At 32.3% G+C, this 20,478-nt stretch overlaps 1 protein-coding gene across 1 annotated transcript in view; it reads left to right on the top strand.

The window, feature by feature from the left end:
• The window catches only part of LOC135950621 (calcineurin-binding protein cabin-1-like), a 355,739-nt gene that overhangs the window by 102,429 nt on the left and 232,832 nt on the right, over window positions 1-20,478 (top strand). Inside the window, exons 5-6 of the mRNA XM_065500153.1 lie at window positions 6,688-6,841; window positions 8,392-8,513. Of these exons, the coding sequence (XP_065356225.1) occupies window positions 6,688-6,841; window positions 8,392-8,513 (276 nt within the window). The remainder of the gene's footprint in view (window positions 1-6,687; window positions 6,842-8,391; window positions 8,514-20,478) is intronic.

The following is a 20,478-nucleotide window of genomic DNA, read 5'->3' on the forward strand; positions in this document are numbered from 1 at the left end:
ATTTCAAGAGATGTAACATTTTTTGAAAATGATTTTGATACAAATTCTATTGGCACTGAAGAGAATTGTTCTGATTTATTGGATTGTACAGATATCATAAATTATCAAAATACAAATCTAGAAAATAATATTGTGAATTGTGATACAGAGGACTTCGTAAGGGATAACGAAAATCAAAATACAAACGAGTACAGAAGTATTGATGAAATGAAATGTCTTTTTCAAGTGAAGAACCAGAATTTTTCGGATTTGATGATGAAGAATTGGATAAGATTGAAACGTACGAAAGAAATGAAAATTTAAATGAAAAAAGAGGTAGACCTAGTAAAGAGAGAAATGGAAAACCTCGATCCAAAAACAGTAAAGCTGCGATAAATAGTAGTGAATCTAAAAATGGCAACAATCAATGAACAAGGAATATTCATCATTAATTAAAAATAATACATGGGAGTTAGTTTAGAAACCTCCAGATAAAAATGTTATTGGGTGCAAATGGATTTTCACAAAAAAGCGTTTCGCAGATGGAACTATCGAAAAATACAAAGCCCTAATAGTAGTTCATGGATGTTTTCAAAAGTATAATGAAGATTATTGTGAAACTTATGCCCCCGTGAAATGTGAAGAAGAAATATTTTAAGCTCAATAAATAAGTTTTATATTCTCCCCAATTCTCCTCTCTTGATTCTGTATTCGGTAGAGTATATATCTCATGTGAGGGGCTTAAAGCGCAAAAGGTTCTTTTTTTTAAAAAAAATGAGTTAACATATGGAGTTAGTAGGTAAAGTTCAGAGAAGTTCATAGCACAAGAGTTGAATGTGGGATTCTCATCGGTTAGAGATAGAGTTGTCAAACCGGTTTTCGAATTATTCGAAAAACCGGTTTTTTCCAATTTTCAGGTTTTTTTAAACCGGTTTTTACAAAAGGACGGTTTTCGAGTTATTCGACAAACCGGTTTTTTTCTCGAATTATTCGACAAAAATCGAATAATTTTTAAAAAATATTCCCCTGTTTTTTTCAAAAAATTTTAATACAAAAACGTTATATTAAATTAACAAACCAATGTAAGCTAACTTTAACAGATAGAAGTCAGAAAACATATCAAGCTAAAAATAATCAGATAGCTTTTTAATGTCACCTGTAATAAATTCACCTTGGTATAACGTCGGATCTTTTTTTTTTTTTTTCATCATTTATTTATTGTATCTTCATTATTTAATGAACTAACAATAAGTGGTTCAAATCTTATATCTAATATTATTATTTAATTAGTCCAGCCAGTGCCGGACGAAAAAATTTTGTGTTCATGGTTGTTTTGGTTAAATTGGCATTCTTCCTTCTAGATTAGGTCTGCTGTGTCCCTCCTTCTTAATCGAGTGTGGCCACGGTTATCTAATATGTTGCGGGCCAGCGGGTTTGGATGAACTTCAAGTTTTTTTAAATATTTTTGTACGTTTTTCGAGATTTCAGTTTTTACAATGGGCACGTTTAGATCTTTGTGTATATTCGCGTTTTTGATATACCAGGGGGCAACTGTGATCATTCTTAGAAACTTGTTTTGGCGTCTTTGGATCTTTTCTACATTTGACGCTGAGGCCGTGCCCCATAACTGTATGCCATAACACCATATCGGTTTTATGATCATGTTATAAAGTAGAAGTTTACAATCTAAACTAAGCGTGGAGTTTCTGCCAATAAGCCAATTAATTTGAATTGATTTCAATTTCATTTGAGTCAACTTTGCATCTATATGACTTTTCCATGTAAGGCGACGATCGAGATGCATTCCGAGGTATTTCACTTCCGATTGTTGAATTATTGTTTGGTTATTGATATGAATAGGGGGGCATGATTCTCTACGCAATGTAAATGTAATGTGTGTACATTTTTGCTCGTTGACTTTAATTTTCCATTGTTTTAACCATTTTTCTAATTCAAATATGTGGTTTTGTAAGTGACGAGACGCTTCTTGAGGGTTTTCATGAATGCTTAGAATAGCAGTATCATCAGCAAATGTTGATGTATGAGTGCGATTGTTAGTTGGCATATCAGACGAATACATCAAATATAAAAAAGGTCCCAGGATACTGCCTTGGGGGACTCCAGCTTCAATGGGTTGTGCAGTATTTAAAAAGTTTCCCTCTTTAACCTTAAATGTTCGACCAGTTAAATAGCTTTCCAACAGCTTATGTGTGTTTGCCGGTAAATTTTGACTCAATTTGTATATTAATCCAGCATGCCATACCTTATCAAACGCTTGAGAGATGTCGATGAAGAGTGCAGAACAGTATTTCTTTTCTTCAAACGCTTTTCTCACGATATTTACAAGTCTATGGGTTTGTTCGATAGTACTGTGTTTTCTTCTAAATCCAAATTGATGATTCGGAATACAATTGTTTTCAGTTAACATCGGGTACAACTTGTTCATAAGTATCTTCTCAAATAGCTTTGATATATTAGACAATAGGCTGATGGGTTTGTATGATTCTACTTTTGTGTGATCTTTTCCCGGCTTGGGTATCATGGTAACCAGTGAAACCTTCCATTCCGTAGGATAATATTCAAGTCGTAATATAGCATTAAAAATAAAAAGAATTATCTTTATTGCTATCCGGGGTAGCTCCATAAGCATCTTGTTGCTGATCTTATCCATACCAGGCGCTTTCTTGGGATTTAAATCAGCAATAGCATTTTCGATCTCTCGAATCTCAAAACGTAGGGGTACGGCTGCTGCAAAATAGGGTGCAACAGGTGGCAACTCAATTGCTTCGTTTGATGTGTTCGGTGTAAATACTTTTTTTAAATGATTAACAAACAGATTCCCTTTTTCAGTATCATTTCTTGCCCAACCACCACTTGAATTTCGCAAGGGGGACTTACATATAACGGGTCTTTTAAGATTTTTTGTTGCTCGCCATAATGAGTAATCCGATTGCGGGGTTGCGTCCAGGCTTTCTAAATATTTATTCAATGATTCCATTTTTCGAAATTCCAAGAGCTTTTTAAGTCTTTTTATACAATCTTTAAGCTTCGATTTTAGTTGGGGGGATCTGTGCAATTGCCACTCTCTTCGAAATCTTCTTTTTTCATTTAAGAGCCGTTCGACATCTGCAGAATTAATTCTATTATATATGAATTGTCGGGGTGTTTGGGTAGCATGTTGAGCAGCCATTCTGAGATTTTTATCGAAATTGATAAGAGAGTGATCGATGTTTTCTGGTGTTCTTAGCGGTATGTTTTCCGAGCAATGTGTACTGAGGTATTTTTTATATTTGAGCCAATTTATTCTTGTGCCTGCCATCGCTAAATTACCAGTCGGGGATACAATTTCTAGGGGGCTCAATAAAGTAATAATAGTGGGTGAGTGATCTGAAGATAGTTCCAGCGAGGATTCAATTTGAATCATTTCTCTAGGGATATTTTTCATCACGCTAAAATCAATAACATCCGGTATTTTTCGTGGGTCAGTAGGCCAGTAAGTAGGTTGGCCGCTCGAAAGCACATGCAAACCCATTTTAGAAATTGAGTCGAACAAAACACGACCTTTAGGGGTAATCAGTCGTGATCCCCAGAATGTGTGCTTAGCATTATAATCGCCAGCAGCCAGGAAACGGGGGCCTAGTGATTTAAAAAATCTATTATATTGACTTTCTGTAATTGAGAATCTTGGGGGTGAGTATATCGATGAAATCACTAAGTTTCGATGAAAATCTTCAAGACAGATTGTAGTAGCTTGAAGATAATCTTCACAAAAATCACACATTAAGTAGTGTTTTATTCGAGCTTTTATTAAAATTGCCGAGCCTCCGCATGCTCTACCTCTGGGATCTTTGGTGTCATATATTACATATCCATTTATTCGAAAGGAACTTCTGGACGTCAAATGAGTTTCAGAAACCAGCATTACATCAATTTGTTGGTTTCTTAAAAAATATTCGAGTTCGTTTTTGTGTTGGCGTATGCCGTTTGCATTCCAAAAGCATATTCTTAGGCAGTTCATGGTCTGTTAAGCACAGCCTGCAATAACATTGATTGCATCTTAAGCATTTCTTGCAGCATGTTACTCATTGAGTTTGTAAAGTTATTTACCTATTGCACAAGAGTTTCTATTGTAGATTCTAGTCGGGTAAAATTGAAAATTGGCGTTTGCTCTCTTACCTCTGGGTTCATATTTTCGTTTTGGGGTTGACGGACTTGCGGCTGAGTTTGGTTGTTTCTAAGTACATTTGCATATGTTACTTTGTTGTCATATGTCTGTTGCAACGGGGGGTAGTTCAAATTGATGTTATTTAATGGCTGAGCGGGGAAAATCTTTGGTTTCTGGCTTTGTGATTTTTTAACAATTGAGTAGACAGGACAACCCCTGTAGTTTGCTGTGTGGTTACCTCCGCAATTGCTGCATTTTTTTTATTTTAGGATCATCTTTAGATTTGTTACATTGGGATGTGTTATGCAACTCCCCGCAAATGACACATACTGGTGGCAATTTGCAATATGCCTTGGTGTGTCCATATTCTTGGCAATTCATACATTGAACGGGGCCAAATCGTTTGTGTGGTTCTTCTACCGTAATTTTACGATGCAATAAGTACTTCAAGTTATATATGGGATGTGTTTCATTTTTTTTCAGGTTTATGTCACCGGGTTCAAGTTCAACACGGAAGAGTGGTTGGGGTATTTTTTCGCGATTTCTAATATTTATCACATTTTTTGTCTTATAGCCTTTATCTTCTAAGCTTTGCTTTATTTCGAGTGGTTCAACATTACAGTCAATACCCTTTATTACAACTTGTAGACCCTTGCTTCCTTTCAGCTGATAAGTGTAAAAACTTTTCTTTTGAGTTTCAAAATATGTTACAACCTTTCTATAATCGTTTTCAATATTGACCTGTATTTTAGTTTCATGAATCGTGCCTTTCTTGATTGGGATTACGTAAAAAGAGTTCTCTCCTATTAATGAGATCAGGCTCTGAACCAGTGGATTCGAATTATTTTCTCTCAAGTAAATGGGGGGTGGTTTTGTAGAATGGATTTTATTTACTGGTTCATTAGTTTCACATTCCAGAATAGAAAAACGATTTTCATTGTTTAGTCTATGAGGTTCACTATCCTTATATAATTTGGCCAAGGGTGCCGCTTTCGAGGACTTGGGACTTCGTGCCCGTTTTAATACTGTAATATACCGGTCCATTCCAACCTGTATTTGGGATTTATTTTCATTATTTAATGGTTGACTAATCTTGGGTACAGCGCCGCTTAATGGGTTAATTTTATTTGTAGTTAGTGTGGTGGATTTCGTATCTGAAGCTGATATAGCTAGCATACTTTCAGGCATAGATAAAATATTTTTATTTTCTGATTGAGTTGAATTTTCTTTTGTTTGACAATCATTAGTTGTTGTCAATGCGGGGGAACAAGAACGAGCGCGGTTAATAGGTTTGGCTGTTAAAAACAAGTTGTCATCTATTCTTCTGTTTGTTTTGTTTATATTTTTTTCGTCTACATTAACTGTAACGTATGCATTTCTGCCGTTTACACTTAACCTTCGCTCACTGTTTTCGTTGAAGAGACTCATTTAAGAGTATTTGTAATTACTTTCGTTAACACTCTTGATCTTTATTTAATAGTCAATGCACAAAAAAGGTTCAAAAAAAGAAAAAAAAATATAAAGAATTTTTTTTTACTTATTTGTCTTTTAGTTGTTGTTTTGATTTTTTTATTTAATAATATTATTAAAAAAAAGCGTCCTTTCGCGTAAATAATAAACAGGTGATATTTATATTTATTTTCCGATAGATACATTAAAATAACGAGTTAACTCGGAGTAAAAATAAACACGTCCGAACTGAACTAGAACTAACTACATATGTGATCGGATCTAAATAAAAGTTCATCAAGTCCGGATTTAGAATATATTGAAAGTGATTCGCAAAATTTAGAAGCTCAGCTCAGTTTAAAATAAAAAAGTTCAAAATCCTCACAAAAGGACTGATATTGCTACACCTAGCGACTTAAAACAAAATTTTAATTATTTGGACAAATTTTCAAAAATATCTAATTAAATCTTTTTTTATACAATGCAATTTTAAAAGTTAATCCCTGTTTCTTCTTTAATAAAAAATAATTTGAAGATCGTATGTTCTCAAATCATTTAAATTGTATTCTGTTCTTGAAATACAATTAACTATTATTATTATGTATAAGTATGTATTAATATTATGTACATATGTATATTAATTCAAAATCTGTGTAATGTCAAAAAATTTGAATGTATAAATTTAAGTTATATGTATGTTTAATTAATTTTTAAAAGAATGAACGATTTATTAATTTATTTGAATAAAAAAAAATAATTTAAGCTTAATTTATACCTCAATTCTTAAATTTACAAAAAAGTCTAAAAACCGGTTATTCGAAACGGTTTTTGATAGAAAAAACCAAAAACCGGTTTTTATAAATTACGCCTTTTCGAATTATTCGAAAACCGGTTTTTTGAATATGTCGAATATTTGACACTCTAGTTAGAGATATATGGTGACCAATTCTAGCACTTGTCATTAAAATACTGGTTTTGCTTGGAGCACAAGGGGTACATGAGCACTTAATCCCCTTGTGCTCTAACTAAATATTAAAATTCATTTTGTAAAAAATAGTTTTTGTAAACGAACATACTTCTACTTATTATTTTAGCACACCAATTGAACACAAATGGCCATTTAGTGCAATTTCGGGAAATGACAACAACTCTAATACTGAATGTCTGGAATGTAAAAAACATTTATCTGAAGACTCATTTAATTTGACAACAAGGAATGAATTCAACAACTTTATTAACAAAATTAAGGTTTGTATATACCTATTAACTTTGAATACTTCATTATATTTATTCAATTCACAACCTTTGCATAAGTTCTATGTCGTCTAATTTTACAATAGTTGTAGATATGTTTTTGGTATTTTTTGTGCAAAATGTCATAAAACACATCCAACATTTTTGCCTACACATTTTTTTATAAGGAGTGAGATCGAAAAATTCTTAACATACATATATGTTTATAAAAAAGAAACCACTAAACTTACAGCTTTAATTTTTTTTTTATTTGATTGAAATTATTATTACAATTTACAAAAAAAATTATTTTTATAGTTTTAATCACTAGTGATGAAATTTTGAACCTTTTTCGGAAACCCTTCCATTAACGTTTTTATAGTGCTTTCTGTCACTTTGCTCGAACATGTAGTCCATCTCCGTTTAAAATCTACCACACTTTTGGACACCTTTTTTGTACTCTTCAATTCTCTTTTAACAAGAGCCCAATATCTCTCCACTGGCCTTAGCTCCGGGCAGTTTGGAGGATTTGCCTCTCTTGGTACAAATACCACATTATTGTTCTTGTACCACTCAAGGGCTTGTTTGCCATAGTGACAGGATGCCAAGTCAGGCCAAAAATAAGTGGACACATTATGAAGTCTTATGAATGGAAGCAGCCTTTTTTGTAAACATTCCTTGATATAAATTTCGGTATTTATAGAGCCCGTTGTAACAAATGAGTGGCTTCTTTTGCCGCAACTGCATATTGCTTGCCATACCAAGAACTTTCTGGGAAATTTTGTCTGCTTTTGGGTCCTAAACTTTTCTTCAACATTCCCTCGAGCATCAGCAACATAAAATTTTTGACCTGGAAGTTGCGAAAAATCTGCCAGAACATACGTTTCGTCATCCATTATGCAGCAAGAATATTTTTTTATAAAACTTGACTTCAATTTCCGTGCTCTGTTTTTGGCCTCTAAATTTTTAGTAGCGTTCCTGTCAGGAACTTTTTGAGCCTTGTATGTTTTTAAACCTGCATTAGCTTTAACTTTTCGTACCAAATAGTCCGAGCACTGAGCTAACCGGGCTGCTTTCCTACCGGATGTGTTGGGAGCTCTTTTGAAAATGCGTTCTATTTTTTTGGCTTTAGAAACATCATGTGGACCATTCCTTCTACCTGAACCAGGTTTTCTATCAACTGACAAGTTCTCCCGGTACTGTTTAATAACATTGGAAACAGTTTGACGGCAGACCTTTGTATGCTTGGCCAACTTTTTGTAAGACCAAGTTGGGTTTTGTTGAAAATATTTAATAATTTCAGTACGCACTTTTTTCTGGTCACTCATTTTAATCAGATTAACAAAAAAATTAATATAATTGACATTACACATAATAACTGACATGTTTTTCAAAGGTAACTTGATCAAAAAAAAATTCAAATAATACTTGGGTTAAAAAATGTAATGAAAAACGTGTGTTAAGAATTTTTCGATCTCACTCCTTATGTTTAGTACAACTCATAAGATTTTTAGTAGTTTTTTTTACATAATGAAGTAAATTATTATATATAATTATAATTTCAGGAAAGCTGCATTGACTTAATGGAACTGATTTATAAATGGCTTAAATATATGTCATTCGCTTGGTATCTGCCAATACCTGATAAGCTTAAAATACTTTATATAGATATTTTTAAAATTTACATGTAAGTAACAATTCATTATAATTATAAAGAATGTCATCCACGTCAGGACAAAACAACATTCGCAGTGGTTGGTGATTTCTAAGAGGATCTAGCTATGTCCGTCCGTCCTCGACAAAAGGATATAGGGATAAATTCGTTGTTGATTAGAAATGTTTGGTATTAAAAATGGCCAAAATCGGTTAAGATAACCAGAGTTATGGACCAAAATATTTTTCGAAAATATTTTGCTATTTTCTTTAAATATAATGCATAGAATATCATACAATTTTACACACATTTTTCTTTTTATAAAAAAACAAGCTCTGTTGAAAGAATCGGTCAATGATTTTTCGCAGCCCCCATACAAATTTCTTCCCGGAGTATGGCTCTATGGCACATAAATGTCTATAAAATAGCAGTATCTATACCAAATTCAGCAAAAATAAGTTAATTGTAAAATCAAATCACAAACGAAATTTTGTTGGAATCGGTCTATATTTGACCACAGCCCCATATATAGCCAACTCACTAAAATTACTTAAATACGCATAAATCTCTTACAAATATCGATATCATGTTGAAATGCAACAAAAATAATTATAATATACAAGCTGAACCCGGTCCGCGATGCTGGCCCTTGAAAACATCTGTTTTATATTGCATCTCGATCTCGATTTTAATATACAGTGTAGGACAAAAAAAAACACGAACTCCCCCGACCTGACTTCGCACCCGAAACACGTATTATCTGTAGCCAGATGACGGCGGGTGAGGTTGTCATTTGACAAAGTTGTAGACGATATCTATAAGTACAGTGCCATGATATGGCAAGACGAAACGGGAACTGGAGCCGTCTTCGCCTTTTAATCTGCCACCGGTGATTGTTGTCTCAATTAAATTTGGTGAACATTTTTTGATGGTCAATCGTATTCCGTTGCATAATTTTGGCGCGTTTATGTTGCGGAGAAACATTATCGGTGATCCAACCATCAATGTTTCAGGAGCATAATAGAGGCTTGTTCTTCGTTCATTACAGTTTTAATTAATTTGCCCATTGATAATTTTTTTGGCAAAATCAAAAACTTTTTGGCTTTTTTTAAAATGGGTTAATTTTTTATTTTTTGCTCTAAAGAAAGCTTAGGTTTATCCTTTATGATGTTTTTGGTCGCTTAGTGGGATATATATCAAAATAAATATTTTGTAACTCAAGACATACAATTTTTGTGAATTCAACAACTTTATTAACAAAATTAAGGTTTGTATATACCTATTAACTTTGAACACTTCATTATATTTATTCAATTCACAACCTTTGCATAAGTTCTATGTCGTCTAATTTTACAATAGTTGTAGATATGTTTTTGGTATTTTTGTGCAAAATGTCATAAAACACATCCAACATTTTTGCCTACACATTTTTTATAGTAGTACAAAAACTCATAAGATTTTTAGTAGTTTTTTTTTACACAATGAAGTAAATGATTATATATAATTATAATTTCAGGAAAGCTGCATTGGTACTATTTTTAAGGATTCAAAAAACATCAATTGTATTAATTTTTGATGCAGAATCGACTAGTGAAATCATATTTGCAATATATTCAACCATTTTTGCTCTACAGAAAAATGTGCTCAAAATCCGCGTCTTTAGGTGCGTTGAACCACCACAAGGAGTGAAAATTTTCCAAAAAAGGGACGCCATTATTTCTATTTACGCAAAAACCTTCAGAAAAATTATGATACCCGCAAATCAAATTTTTGAAATTAACTCTAATGTAGATATTTCAAAAATTTATTAGACCAGAAATAATGTTCGCCTCTATTTCCTTGGCATAACGCAAATGGTATTTCTATAGGTCTTGCGAAAATCGGTTTAGCATGTGGCTTAAGATGAACCTTAACAGCCGGACCCTTAAATCTCCCAGCGAGCATATTACTCCATCGTACCGTGATACCAGTTGTTGTAACCGACGTTGTTGTTCAGCAGTCAAGGTAGAAGTTTGAACCGAAATTGTATTCATATTTCGCTCAGTAGATGAAACCAAGTTAAGCTCACTAGAATTACTCCGAATATTTGTGTCGAATGGCTCTATGAAATTTATATCGCGAGCAAAATGAACAATCCACTTGCGCCCACATAAAATGTCAACATTGTCATTCGCAATATACAAATTTAATCTACGACTTGTCCTTCAAAGGTTACGTTCACTATTGGCCTTCCAATACAATCCATCCATCTTTGGCCCGTACAACTAGAAAATTGCCAATCTGATTTTCCAAGCTCAAGTCTTTCATTAAGGGCATTGAAATTCCTAGTGCACATGACACTGCAATTATGAACTATTTTTAATATTTTTTCTCTCACCTTTAGATGCTTAAATGGGTTTTTAGAAGTTTCTTGTAAATTATTATTTTTTCATACACAATAATTGCTAGACAAATAGGTTAATGAACATGTATATTCTTAAAAAAAACTCAATTTTAACATTTTTTTTCGCCATAAATAAATGTGAGCAAAAAAATATTTACTACATTTGAACTAAAACAGTATTATTTTTGTTCCAGATTAGTATTATATCAAAATTTCAGTTTTCCATGCCTGTCTTGTAGTGAAGATGAGAGTACAACTATTTCTCATTTCTTGTTTTTTCGCTCTTACACTTATACAAGTGTAAAATGTAGTAGTATATGTCTGCCGATCGCGGATTTAGATTCACTGTGATAATCTTCTTTGTCACTGCGCCTCACTGTGGGTGCAATCAACAATTTAGTGGCGCAAAATAAAAAAAAAACTTTCGCATATTTGATTTATTGTTATGTAGTTTCAATCTATAGTTGTTGCTGTACTTAAAAATATTTAACATTTATTAATAACTTCAGTGGTTTGGTATTGACAACTATTTAAATGTAAAAAATATTTCAGAAATTTTTTTATGAAGAATTGGTTTCAAAGTTGTTATTAAGCTGGATAGTACAAGGTTTTCTTTAAGTTGTATTTTTACTTTTTTTTATGTAGATGGAATATGAGGCTTGGTAAATCAGAAAAATAAAAATATATTTTCCGCTATTTGTGATAACCAATGGCCATATTCTTATAGAATTTTATTTTTTTTACTTTTTGAATTTTCGGAAGGTTGCCAGTTACTAATGCTGTGAGATGCAGTTCTAATTTTTTTACCAATATCAAGGCCATATTACAGACTACATATGGTAAAAAATTTAGCTGAGAAAAAGTGCGAGGTGAATTTATATAATTTTTTTAAGAAATTATTTTCGTTGGGACGATGTAAAATCTCGTACTAAATTTGTTCCTTATTTTTTTAAGATTGTTTATAAGAAGTGCTATTGGTAATTACATTATATAAAAATGAAATTTATGTAATTCTAACTACTTACAAGTTGCTAAAAACAAATGCCCATATACCAAATTTGCCTTAAAATTATGAGTCCTTTTAAATATGGTAGTGCTTTATTTAGATTAAAAATATAACATTTGCGTATTTCGCCTTTTATCCAATAAAAAAATACTGAAATATCATTGGATAAAAGACGAAATGCGCAAAATAGGATTTGATTTTAGACCTATCGTTATTGTTATTTGTTCTTATATAATGTACTCATGCAAGTATTTTAAGCTTTTTGGTGTCTAATAAAAATTAATTGCTAAATAAACAAATTTCTTTCAATTGTAAAGACATAATTATGTACGTTTCTTTCTTATAATTTTCGGGATTTTAGATTTCCCGAAAATCCAGAAACCCCGGGTCGGGATTTCGGGATTTCGGGATTCTTTACCAAATCCCGTTCCCCGGGATTTTCAAAAATCAGTCCCGATTAGCATCTCTAGTTTCATCTGCAAGCTATAAAAAGTGGAACCGTTATCGAAAGATGTTAGGCAACTTTTGTTGGTTCCATTCCTATTGATTCATCAGACTCTGAAGTCGACTAAATTAAATAAATTTTAAAAATCTCATAATAAAAATTCACAAAATTCTAACAAGTGTTAGTTAGCTTAATTACTCTTTATTTCATTGTTTAATTATAACTATATTATTTATAATAATGAAATAAAATCATTTCATAACTAATAATTGTTATTCGTTTTTAAAAATAAACTTATTAATAAAACTAAAAAAAGTTTAATTTTATATGAATATTTCGACCTATGCCGGCAATAGGGTAAATGTCCAAAATCTATAGATTTAAATAGTTACTTGCTATAAATAAAATTACTTATATAATTTAAATTTTTTGAAAGATATATTAAAATAATTTCTTGCAATTGAAAATAGTATAGAATTTCTTCCGAGGTAGTGTAGTTTAGCAGCCTCTCCCGCTCATTCTACTGAAGTAGCAGTACCCATTTTGCATTACTTTATTAGCTTACCTCCTTGCCTGCAATATTTCCATATAAATGAAATTAATTTGGCCAAGCGTTTAGAAGATACGAATTTAGTTCCACTAAATTAGGGTTTTCTCCCACTGTGCGCCTGTCGTTCTCACAATGCCAACTTGATTTATAAACTGCACCATATCATTATCATCATCATCTGCCGATTCCGATACTTGTTTTAAACTCGTATTACACACTTTGCCTATATGACCTAATTTTCCGCACGAAAAACATTTAGCATTTTTGAATTTACAATCGCGTCGTAGATGTTGACCACCACACCCATAGCATTTGGTAGTTGTTGTAGTACTTGTCCTGGCTCGATTCTCGTTCTTAGTCTTAACTGGTGTATAACCCAACTTATATGTGGGCTCAGTGGTTTACTCTCACCTGTGCTCACAGCGTTCGTTGAGCGTTGAATCAATTCTCTGGAATAAGCAATTTCATACGTATCTGAAAAATTTCCGGGTTTTCTAACAATAATATCATCACAAATATACCGTGATTCTAGTCCAAAATTCATTTGCTCAATTAAGATTCTATCTAGAGATGCACAGTGGTTTAGAAATTTTTTTTTGGAAATAATTCGGTATCTCGGGAACTATTGGATATATTGTTGGAGCTGAGGTGTTTTCGAGTTGATCTGCATTTCGAGTGCATGCAATGTATGAAAAACGTACAATTTTTTTAAAGGGGGCAAGGTTTGTGGAACTTCAGAGGAGTAAATAAAGACCTTTTATATAAGTATTTGGTATTAGTGGAAACCTTAGGACTTGAAGATTGATATTTTAGTAAAATTAGATAATTTTTTGAATTTTTCGGACGTCATTTACCTTAAAAAATAAAAAAATTATAATATGGTTATTTTCCACGAAGAAAAATATAAAATTTTAATGGTTAAAGATACAGTAAAACTTCGATATAACGAATCTGAAGGGGATTGCAAAATACTTCGTTATAGCTACTTGTTCGTTATAAATACGTATCAGTAAAACCTTGGTATAACGAAATTAGAAGATATACAAAAAAATTCGTTATAACTATAGTTTTTTATCCAAATTCTATTTACTCAAAAGTATTAATAATAATGAACTATTTAAGAACTAAATAAAAAATTAAACACTTAAATTTGTTTATTTCTTTATTATTTTATTAGATTTTAGTAAAATATTGTGTTATTGTAGTTTGTTTGCGAAAATTTTTTATGAAATCATCAATATTTTTTTCGACAGATGTTAAGCTATTGAATGTACTTAGCGGTGTAGAATCCTGTGCTTCCAGAAATGTTTGCAATTTTCCGCCAATTATTTTTGCTTCTTTAGCGGATATAATAGTTTCGATTTCTTCAGTATCTTCTTTCCCCTGTTCAGCATTATCTTGTTGTTTCGTTACACTAGTAATAATGTCATCATCGGTAAGGGACCCAGTAGAAGTAATATTGTCATCGAAATTCACAAAATCATCAAACTGTTCTGTTAAATTTAACTGGTTTTTGAGAATAAGCCATTCTTCGCTATCTTGAATGCAAACATTTTCTGTAATCAAAATATTTGGACGCTCGACAAATCCACAAGTCGCAAAACAATTAAAGATTGTTGATTTTTTGACACTTTCCCATGCCTTATGAGCCATTCTTATTCCTTGTAAAACATTTATAGAGCTTTTGCGCCCTTCTTGCAGATCGTTGATTAAAATGTTGACCACCTCTTTGCGATAAAATTGCTTAAAATTCTTTATTATTCCCAGATCTAGAGGTTGTAGTTTCGATGTTGCGTTTGGTGGTAAAAATTGTAATTTAATGGATTTAAGTGATGGAAAATGTTTATGAGCCGTGCAGTTATCGACAAACAATAAGACTTTACGATTGGCTTCAGTCATATCGTTGTCAAATTTTTTTAAGTAATCCAACCATATTTCGCTTGTCATCCAAGCTTTTTTATTAGCAGTGTAGTCAACTGGTAAACTTTTTACGTTTTTAAAACATCTTGGATTAGCCGATTTTCCGATTACAAGCAATTTTCTCTTTTTAGAGCCTGTACTGTTAACAGTAAATAGAATAGATAATCTTTCTTTACTGTGTTTTCCACCGTGGCATTTCTCCGATTTGAACGCCATTGTTCGATCTGGTGCGCATTTAAAAAATAATCCAGTTTCGTCTGCGTTAAAAATATTGTGCGGTTCATATTCTGCCAACAAACTTAGTAACAATGTTTTCCAATCAGAACAAACTTGATCACTTATACTGGCACTTTCTCCACTCACTTTTCTAAATCCGATATCATGGCGTTTTTTAAAATTGTCAAGCCAACCGTTACTAGCTTTAAAATCTTTGTGTCCCAAAAGTCCTGCAAACTCTTCTGCTTTGGTTTTTATCGTAAGTCCTCCTAAAGGAATGTTTTGGATTCGACATTGTGTAAACCATTTAGATACACATTGCTCAACGTCTTCATATTCAACAAGCCGCATTCTTTTGCACTTTAAAGATTTATTGTTACAAATAATCTCTCGATTTTTTAAAATTGTAGAAAGAGTACTCGGCGCTATATTAAATTGTTTAGCAATTTCTTACTTTGATTTTTCACCACGATCAACGGCATCAATTATAGAAATCTTTTCACCTATAAAAATTGATTTACGCTTGAACTCATTTTGACAAGAATCAAAACAAAACTGACTAGTTTTGTGACGTATTAGGTAGGTGTCCACTTTCAGCACACTTTGATAACGGGACTTTGCTTAAAATTGTGTTTTGCTTTTGTCTGACTTCGTTATACAGAGGCTTTTGAATGAATACTTCGCTATATAGAGGCTTTACATTGGCAGTTGCAAACATATTTAGACTTCATTGTTTTTGTAACGGGACTCACTTTACTTTAAATTTGATTTTGCTTCGTTATATAGAGGCTTTTGAACGAATACTTCGCTATATAGAGGTTTTTTGGCTCAGAATTTCTTCGTTATAACTATAGTGCATTTTTGCATGAAAAACTTTGCAATAAAGAGGTTTTTTCAAGGGACTCAGAAATCAATTCGTTATATTGAGTTTTTCGTTATAACGAGGTTCGTTATATCGAAGTTTTACTGTATCATAAAATTTAAAAGTAATGTAGCTCTACGAAGAAAAATATAAAATTTGAATTAATGTACAATTTTAATGGTTAAAGATATCATAAAATTTAAAAGTAATGTAGCTCCAAGTGTCCTTAAATCAATGGCATTTTAATTTTTGTAATTTTTTATTTCTAAATACCGAAATTCCTAAAACGGGGAAAATAAGTTCCAAAAACTGAGTTTTTTTTAGAAAAGTGCCGACTGTGACGTTATTTACCGTGTGATAGTAAACAAACTTTGTAAGTATTTAAGAAACATATGGGGTTATAGAAATATGGATCTTTTTGGAGGATCAGTGCTTTGCCTTTTTAGAATTTTTTACTCAAACCTAAATTTTTTTTGTAAAAATTGGCCAAGTTTGGCTAGGCCTGGTGGGGACTAGGTTCCCTTAAGGGGGCCAAATTTTACTTTACACGCTTTTGCATTAAGTTCTCATTTTTTTTACAAAAGAAAATATATATGGTATTTTTTGGGAAAAAACGTAAAAAATACGGCCCTTTTTACTAGTTCCAACTTTGGATGCGTGTAACTTTTTATAGGGATGAGATAACTGTTAGCAAGTTTTATTTATTATATTTAGAATTTTAAAATATCACCAATATAGCTGATATTTTAAAAATAAATTTGGACCCTCCGTAGGGTCCAAAAAAGTTCGAGCAAAATTAAAAAAAACAAGTAAGAGAGATATATTCGGCTGTGCCGAATCTTATATACCCTTCACCAAATTATACTTTAAAATAAAAATTTTAAATATTTTTATGTAAACAAAATTTAAATTTTTTTCCAGTTGTTTTTTAATTTTTTTTTTAAATTTTATATTTTTTTTATAAATTTAAAAAAATTTTTTTTTAATTTTTTTTTTTTTTAATATTTAGTGAAAATAAATTTTGGTGAAAAAAAATTCGTGTTAAAAAATATTTTTCCTATTTTGACACATTGTAGGTCCAACTTACTATGGTCTTATATACGTCGTTGCACAGGTCTTTGAAATATCTATTATTAGATATCCATATTGTCTATATTAATGATTTAGTAATCCAGATATGGGTCAAAAATCGAGGTTGTCCTGGTTTTTTTCTTATATCTCAGCCATTTGTGGACCGATTTTCTCGATTTTAAATAGCAACCGAGCTCGAAGAATTTCGGAAATATTGATGTATCATTCGTGTATGTAAGTTATTTGGGGGCTTCAGAAAGTTGATTTCAACACACAAACGGACAGACGGACATGGCTATATCGACTCCGCTATCTATAACGATTCAGAATATATATACTTTGTGGGGTCGCAAATGAAAAATGTAGAAATTACAAACGGAATGACAAACTTATATATACCCTTGCCACTCATGGTGAAGGGTATAATAAATCAGTAAACCTAAATATCTCTTTAGCTAATAGAGATAACCTAATGTAAGCGTATTTTTTGTAGATCTTCTCAAGGACTATTTATATTTTAAGTTTCAGCTCATTCAGTTCATAAATGGATTTTTGGCGATTTTTTAAAAAAAATTGGGACCCGAGGTGACAAACTTTGAGGGACCATGTACTTGCCCCCATTAGAGCTAGATAGCTGAACAAATGCAGATCAACTCGAAAACACCTCAGCTCCAACCATGTGAAATTTCGTAACAATATATCCAATAGTTCCCGAGATACCGAATTATTTCCAAAAAAAAAAAAGTTTCTAAACCACTGTGAGATGTTCCATACTCGCAAAAGGTAGCATATTGTTTTAAACGTAGAACAAACGCCATCAAAGATTCAGCACATTCTTGTTTTACTTCGAAATTTAAAGCTCTCTGCAAATATGTTTATCTTACGTCGAAATGTTCTGATAATATTACATCCGTGTTTGTACACGCACTTCAAATTTAATAATAGTGCATTTACACCGAAGAGAAGTCTAGCGTATTTCAATTTAAATCTTTGTCAAAATCTATACTGTTTACACTGCTGTTTTCTGACATTTAGCAAGATTTCAGGCTATTAATATCAAAAACAGCTGACGAAAAAAACCCGCATTTTTTTGTAGGTACGTTTGCTGGAAATATTTCATATGTATTTTCATATGTTTTAATTCACTTTTATTAATTTTTACATCCACTGAAAATATTCGTCAACTAAAATTTTTCCGCATTTATTTTATTTTACAATGCAGAAATTGAAAGACAGACCGACGAAGTTTGTAGGTGCGGGATCGAAGAGCTAGAGTGTGTAGTACACAGGTTTAGGTTAGTTCAAAAGAGAATGAGAATAATGTCTGCCTTTGAATTTCTGCATTATAAAAGGCGACTATCAATCAAATTTTACTTGTACTGTAAGGAACCTCTGGTTACTCCGGGTTTGAAGCTGGGGTAGCGCTCAGTCTGGTCCAGGGTCCTTAACATAAAATTTAAAACACTTTGCCTTTGTTCTTTTCACTCTTCACTCTTTATTTATATTTTCAATTGCTTAATCTTATATATAAATAGGCCACACGTTTTTTTGTGGTACACTTTTAAGTATGTTATTGTCCACCAATATTGATGAAACATATATGGTTTAAATGGTTATTTTCTCTAGATGTGCACAATATAATTTTTTTTTTAAATTCTTTCCATAAAAGTGGTAAAAAGCGTTTAAAAACAACAACAACATGTTTATGCACATCTAAAAACACGTGTATTTGTACACAAACGTGAACAATATTTTTGCGTATACTGAAAATTAACTGTATAATTTCGTTATTAGTGGTCGAATTTTGACCACCAGGCGATCCTAGTTATATTTATTGAGTCACAAATGCAAATTGACTGCTTCTTTATTGAGAACAACTTGATGTTGCTCCGTGAACTCTCGGGTGACACGTACCGGTGCCCTATTACTACTGACCACTAATTCCTGCTCTCAAAATATTCTAGAATGTAATTCTAGAATATATTCTTGTCCCTAATTCTTCCGAGTGTTACTTCCAAGAAGAATGTCTACCACTCTAGCCCAGAGCCAGTGCCCTATTCTCCTCCCTCCACGGATGTAAACCGGTTTTGGGTAAGGTTGGATGTAATCCGCCTTGCTAGCTGATTGCAAACCAGCGCCCTGTTCTCACTATGCAAGGATCGGTGTTACCAAATCCAAATTTAATTACTCCTTAGCACTGCTCTGTAACTTGTTATATTTTGCTCGATTTGATTGATCGATTGCTCTGTTACATTAGCTTATATATCATTGTTTCTCTTGGGCTATTGTAGCTTTGTAGCTAATGCGGAAAATAGGTTTGAACCGGTAGCGGTTGTTGCTAAAATCATCTCAGTTGTTTGATCCTGTGTTTGTTGTATTCTTGTATACGGCTGAATATCTTCTCTCGTGACTGTCTCTCTCTCTTGACTACCCTCTCTGATACACTCTGTTGACTCCTCTCTGCTTACACTCCGTTGACTCCTCTCTGCTGAAATCTACTCTAAACTCCTCTGCTGACACTCTCTGCTGTTGATATTCTGCTGTAGACACTCTGTTGTTTATTTTTGCAGCCAGTATTGTACCCACCACCTGCCCCTGACTGTACGGCTCGTATGACCTCCTGTACCCCATCGTCCTCCGAATATCTAAAATGAGAATAAATCCAAATATTGGCGGATGTTATCCGCCCCATGTTTATGGATGTCATCCATCATCTACCCAATAAAACAATAATATTTTCTTTATTTGGCTTATTCCTAAGTTTTTGTACAATTTAATTTATGTGGGTCTAAATTCCAAGAATTTTGGTCCTCACAGTACAGGGCTGTATTTTTTAGTCGATTATTAAGAAATTCAATTTTGCACTTGGTACTAAGTAGATTTGAGGAGATTTCTCCAAAATCTAGTCACAAAGTAGATTTAATTTTGTATGTGAAATCTCGTCAAAATAACTAGATTTGGCTCGAAATCTCATATGTACTAGATTTCGTTTCGGTGTAAATGTACTATAAGTGAAGTCTTTATTAGAAATCAATTATAAGAAGTAAAATTCAGTTAGACAGACAATTCAAAAACAAGTTCTAATAATAATAAAAAAGAGAAAGGGTTGCCATTAACATTTAAAATAAAAGTTTTGTCAATACTGCATATATAACAGAGTATTAAAAACTGGATGCCAGTTAAACGGTTTTTTTGGATTGAAAAACTGACAGGTATTCAATATTTGTTATTTTCTTACAATATTTACAAGTCTATGGGTTTGCTCGATAGTACTGTGTTTTCTTCTAAATCCAAATAGATGATTCCGAATACAATTGTTTTCAACTGTCTGTATGATTCTACTTTTGTGTGATTTTTCCCGGCTTAGTAGTGTAGTGTCGTTTTTTATTCTGTCCGAAAATAAGTGTCGTGATCCGTGTATTACTCAAAATATGCAGTAGTGTTCTTATGTCCGAGTCATGTGTCAACTCGAAATTAATTAAAATCACACAAAAAAAAAGAAATAATGCATTTGAAATTAAATTACATACATATATTAAAATAAA

Source organism: Calliphora vicina, chromosome 2 (genome assembly GCF_958450345.1).
Source record: "Calliphora vicina chromosome 2, idCalVici1.1, whole genome shotgun sequence".
Taxonomy (NCBI): domain Eukaryota; kingdom Metazoa; phylum Arthropoda; class Insecta; order Diptera; family Calliphoridae; genus Calliphora; species Calliphora vicina.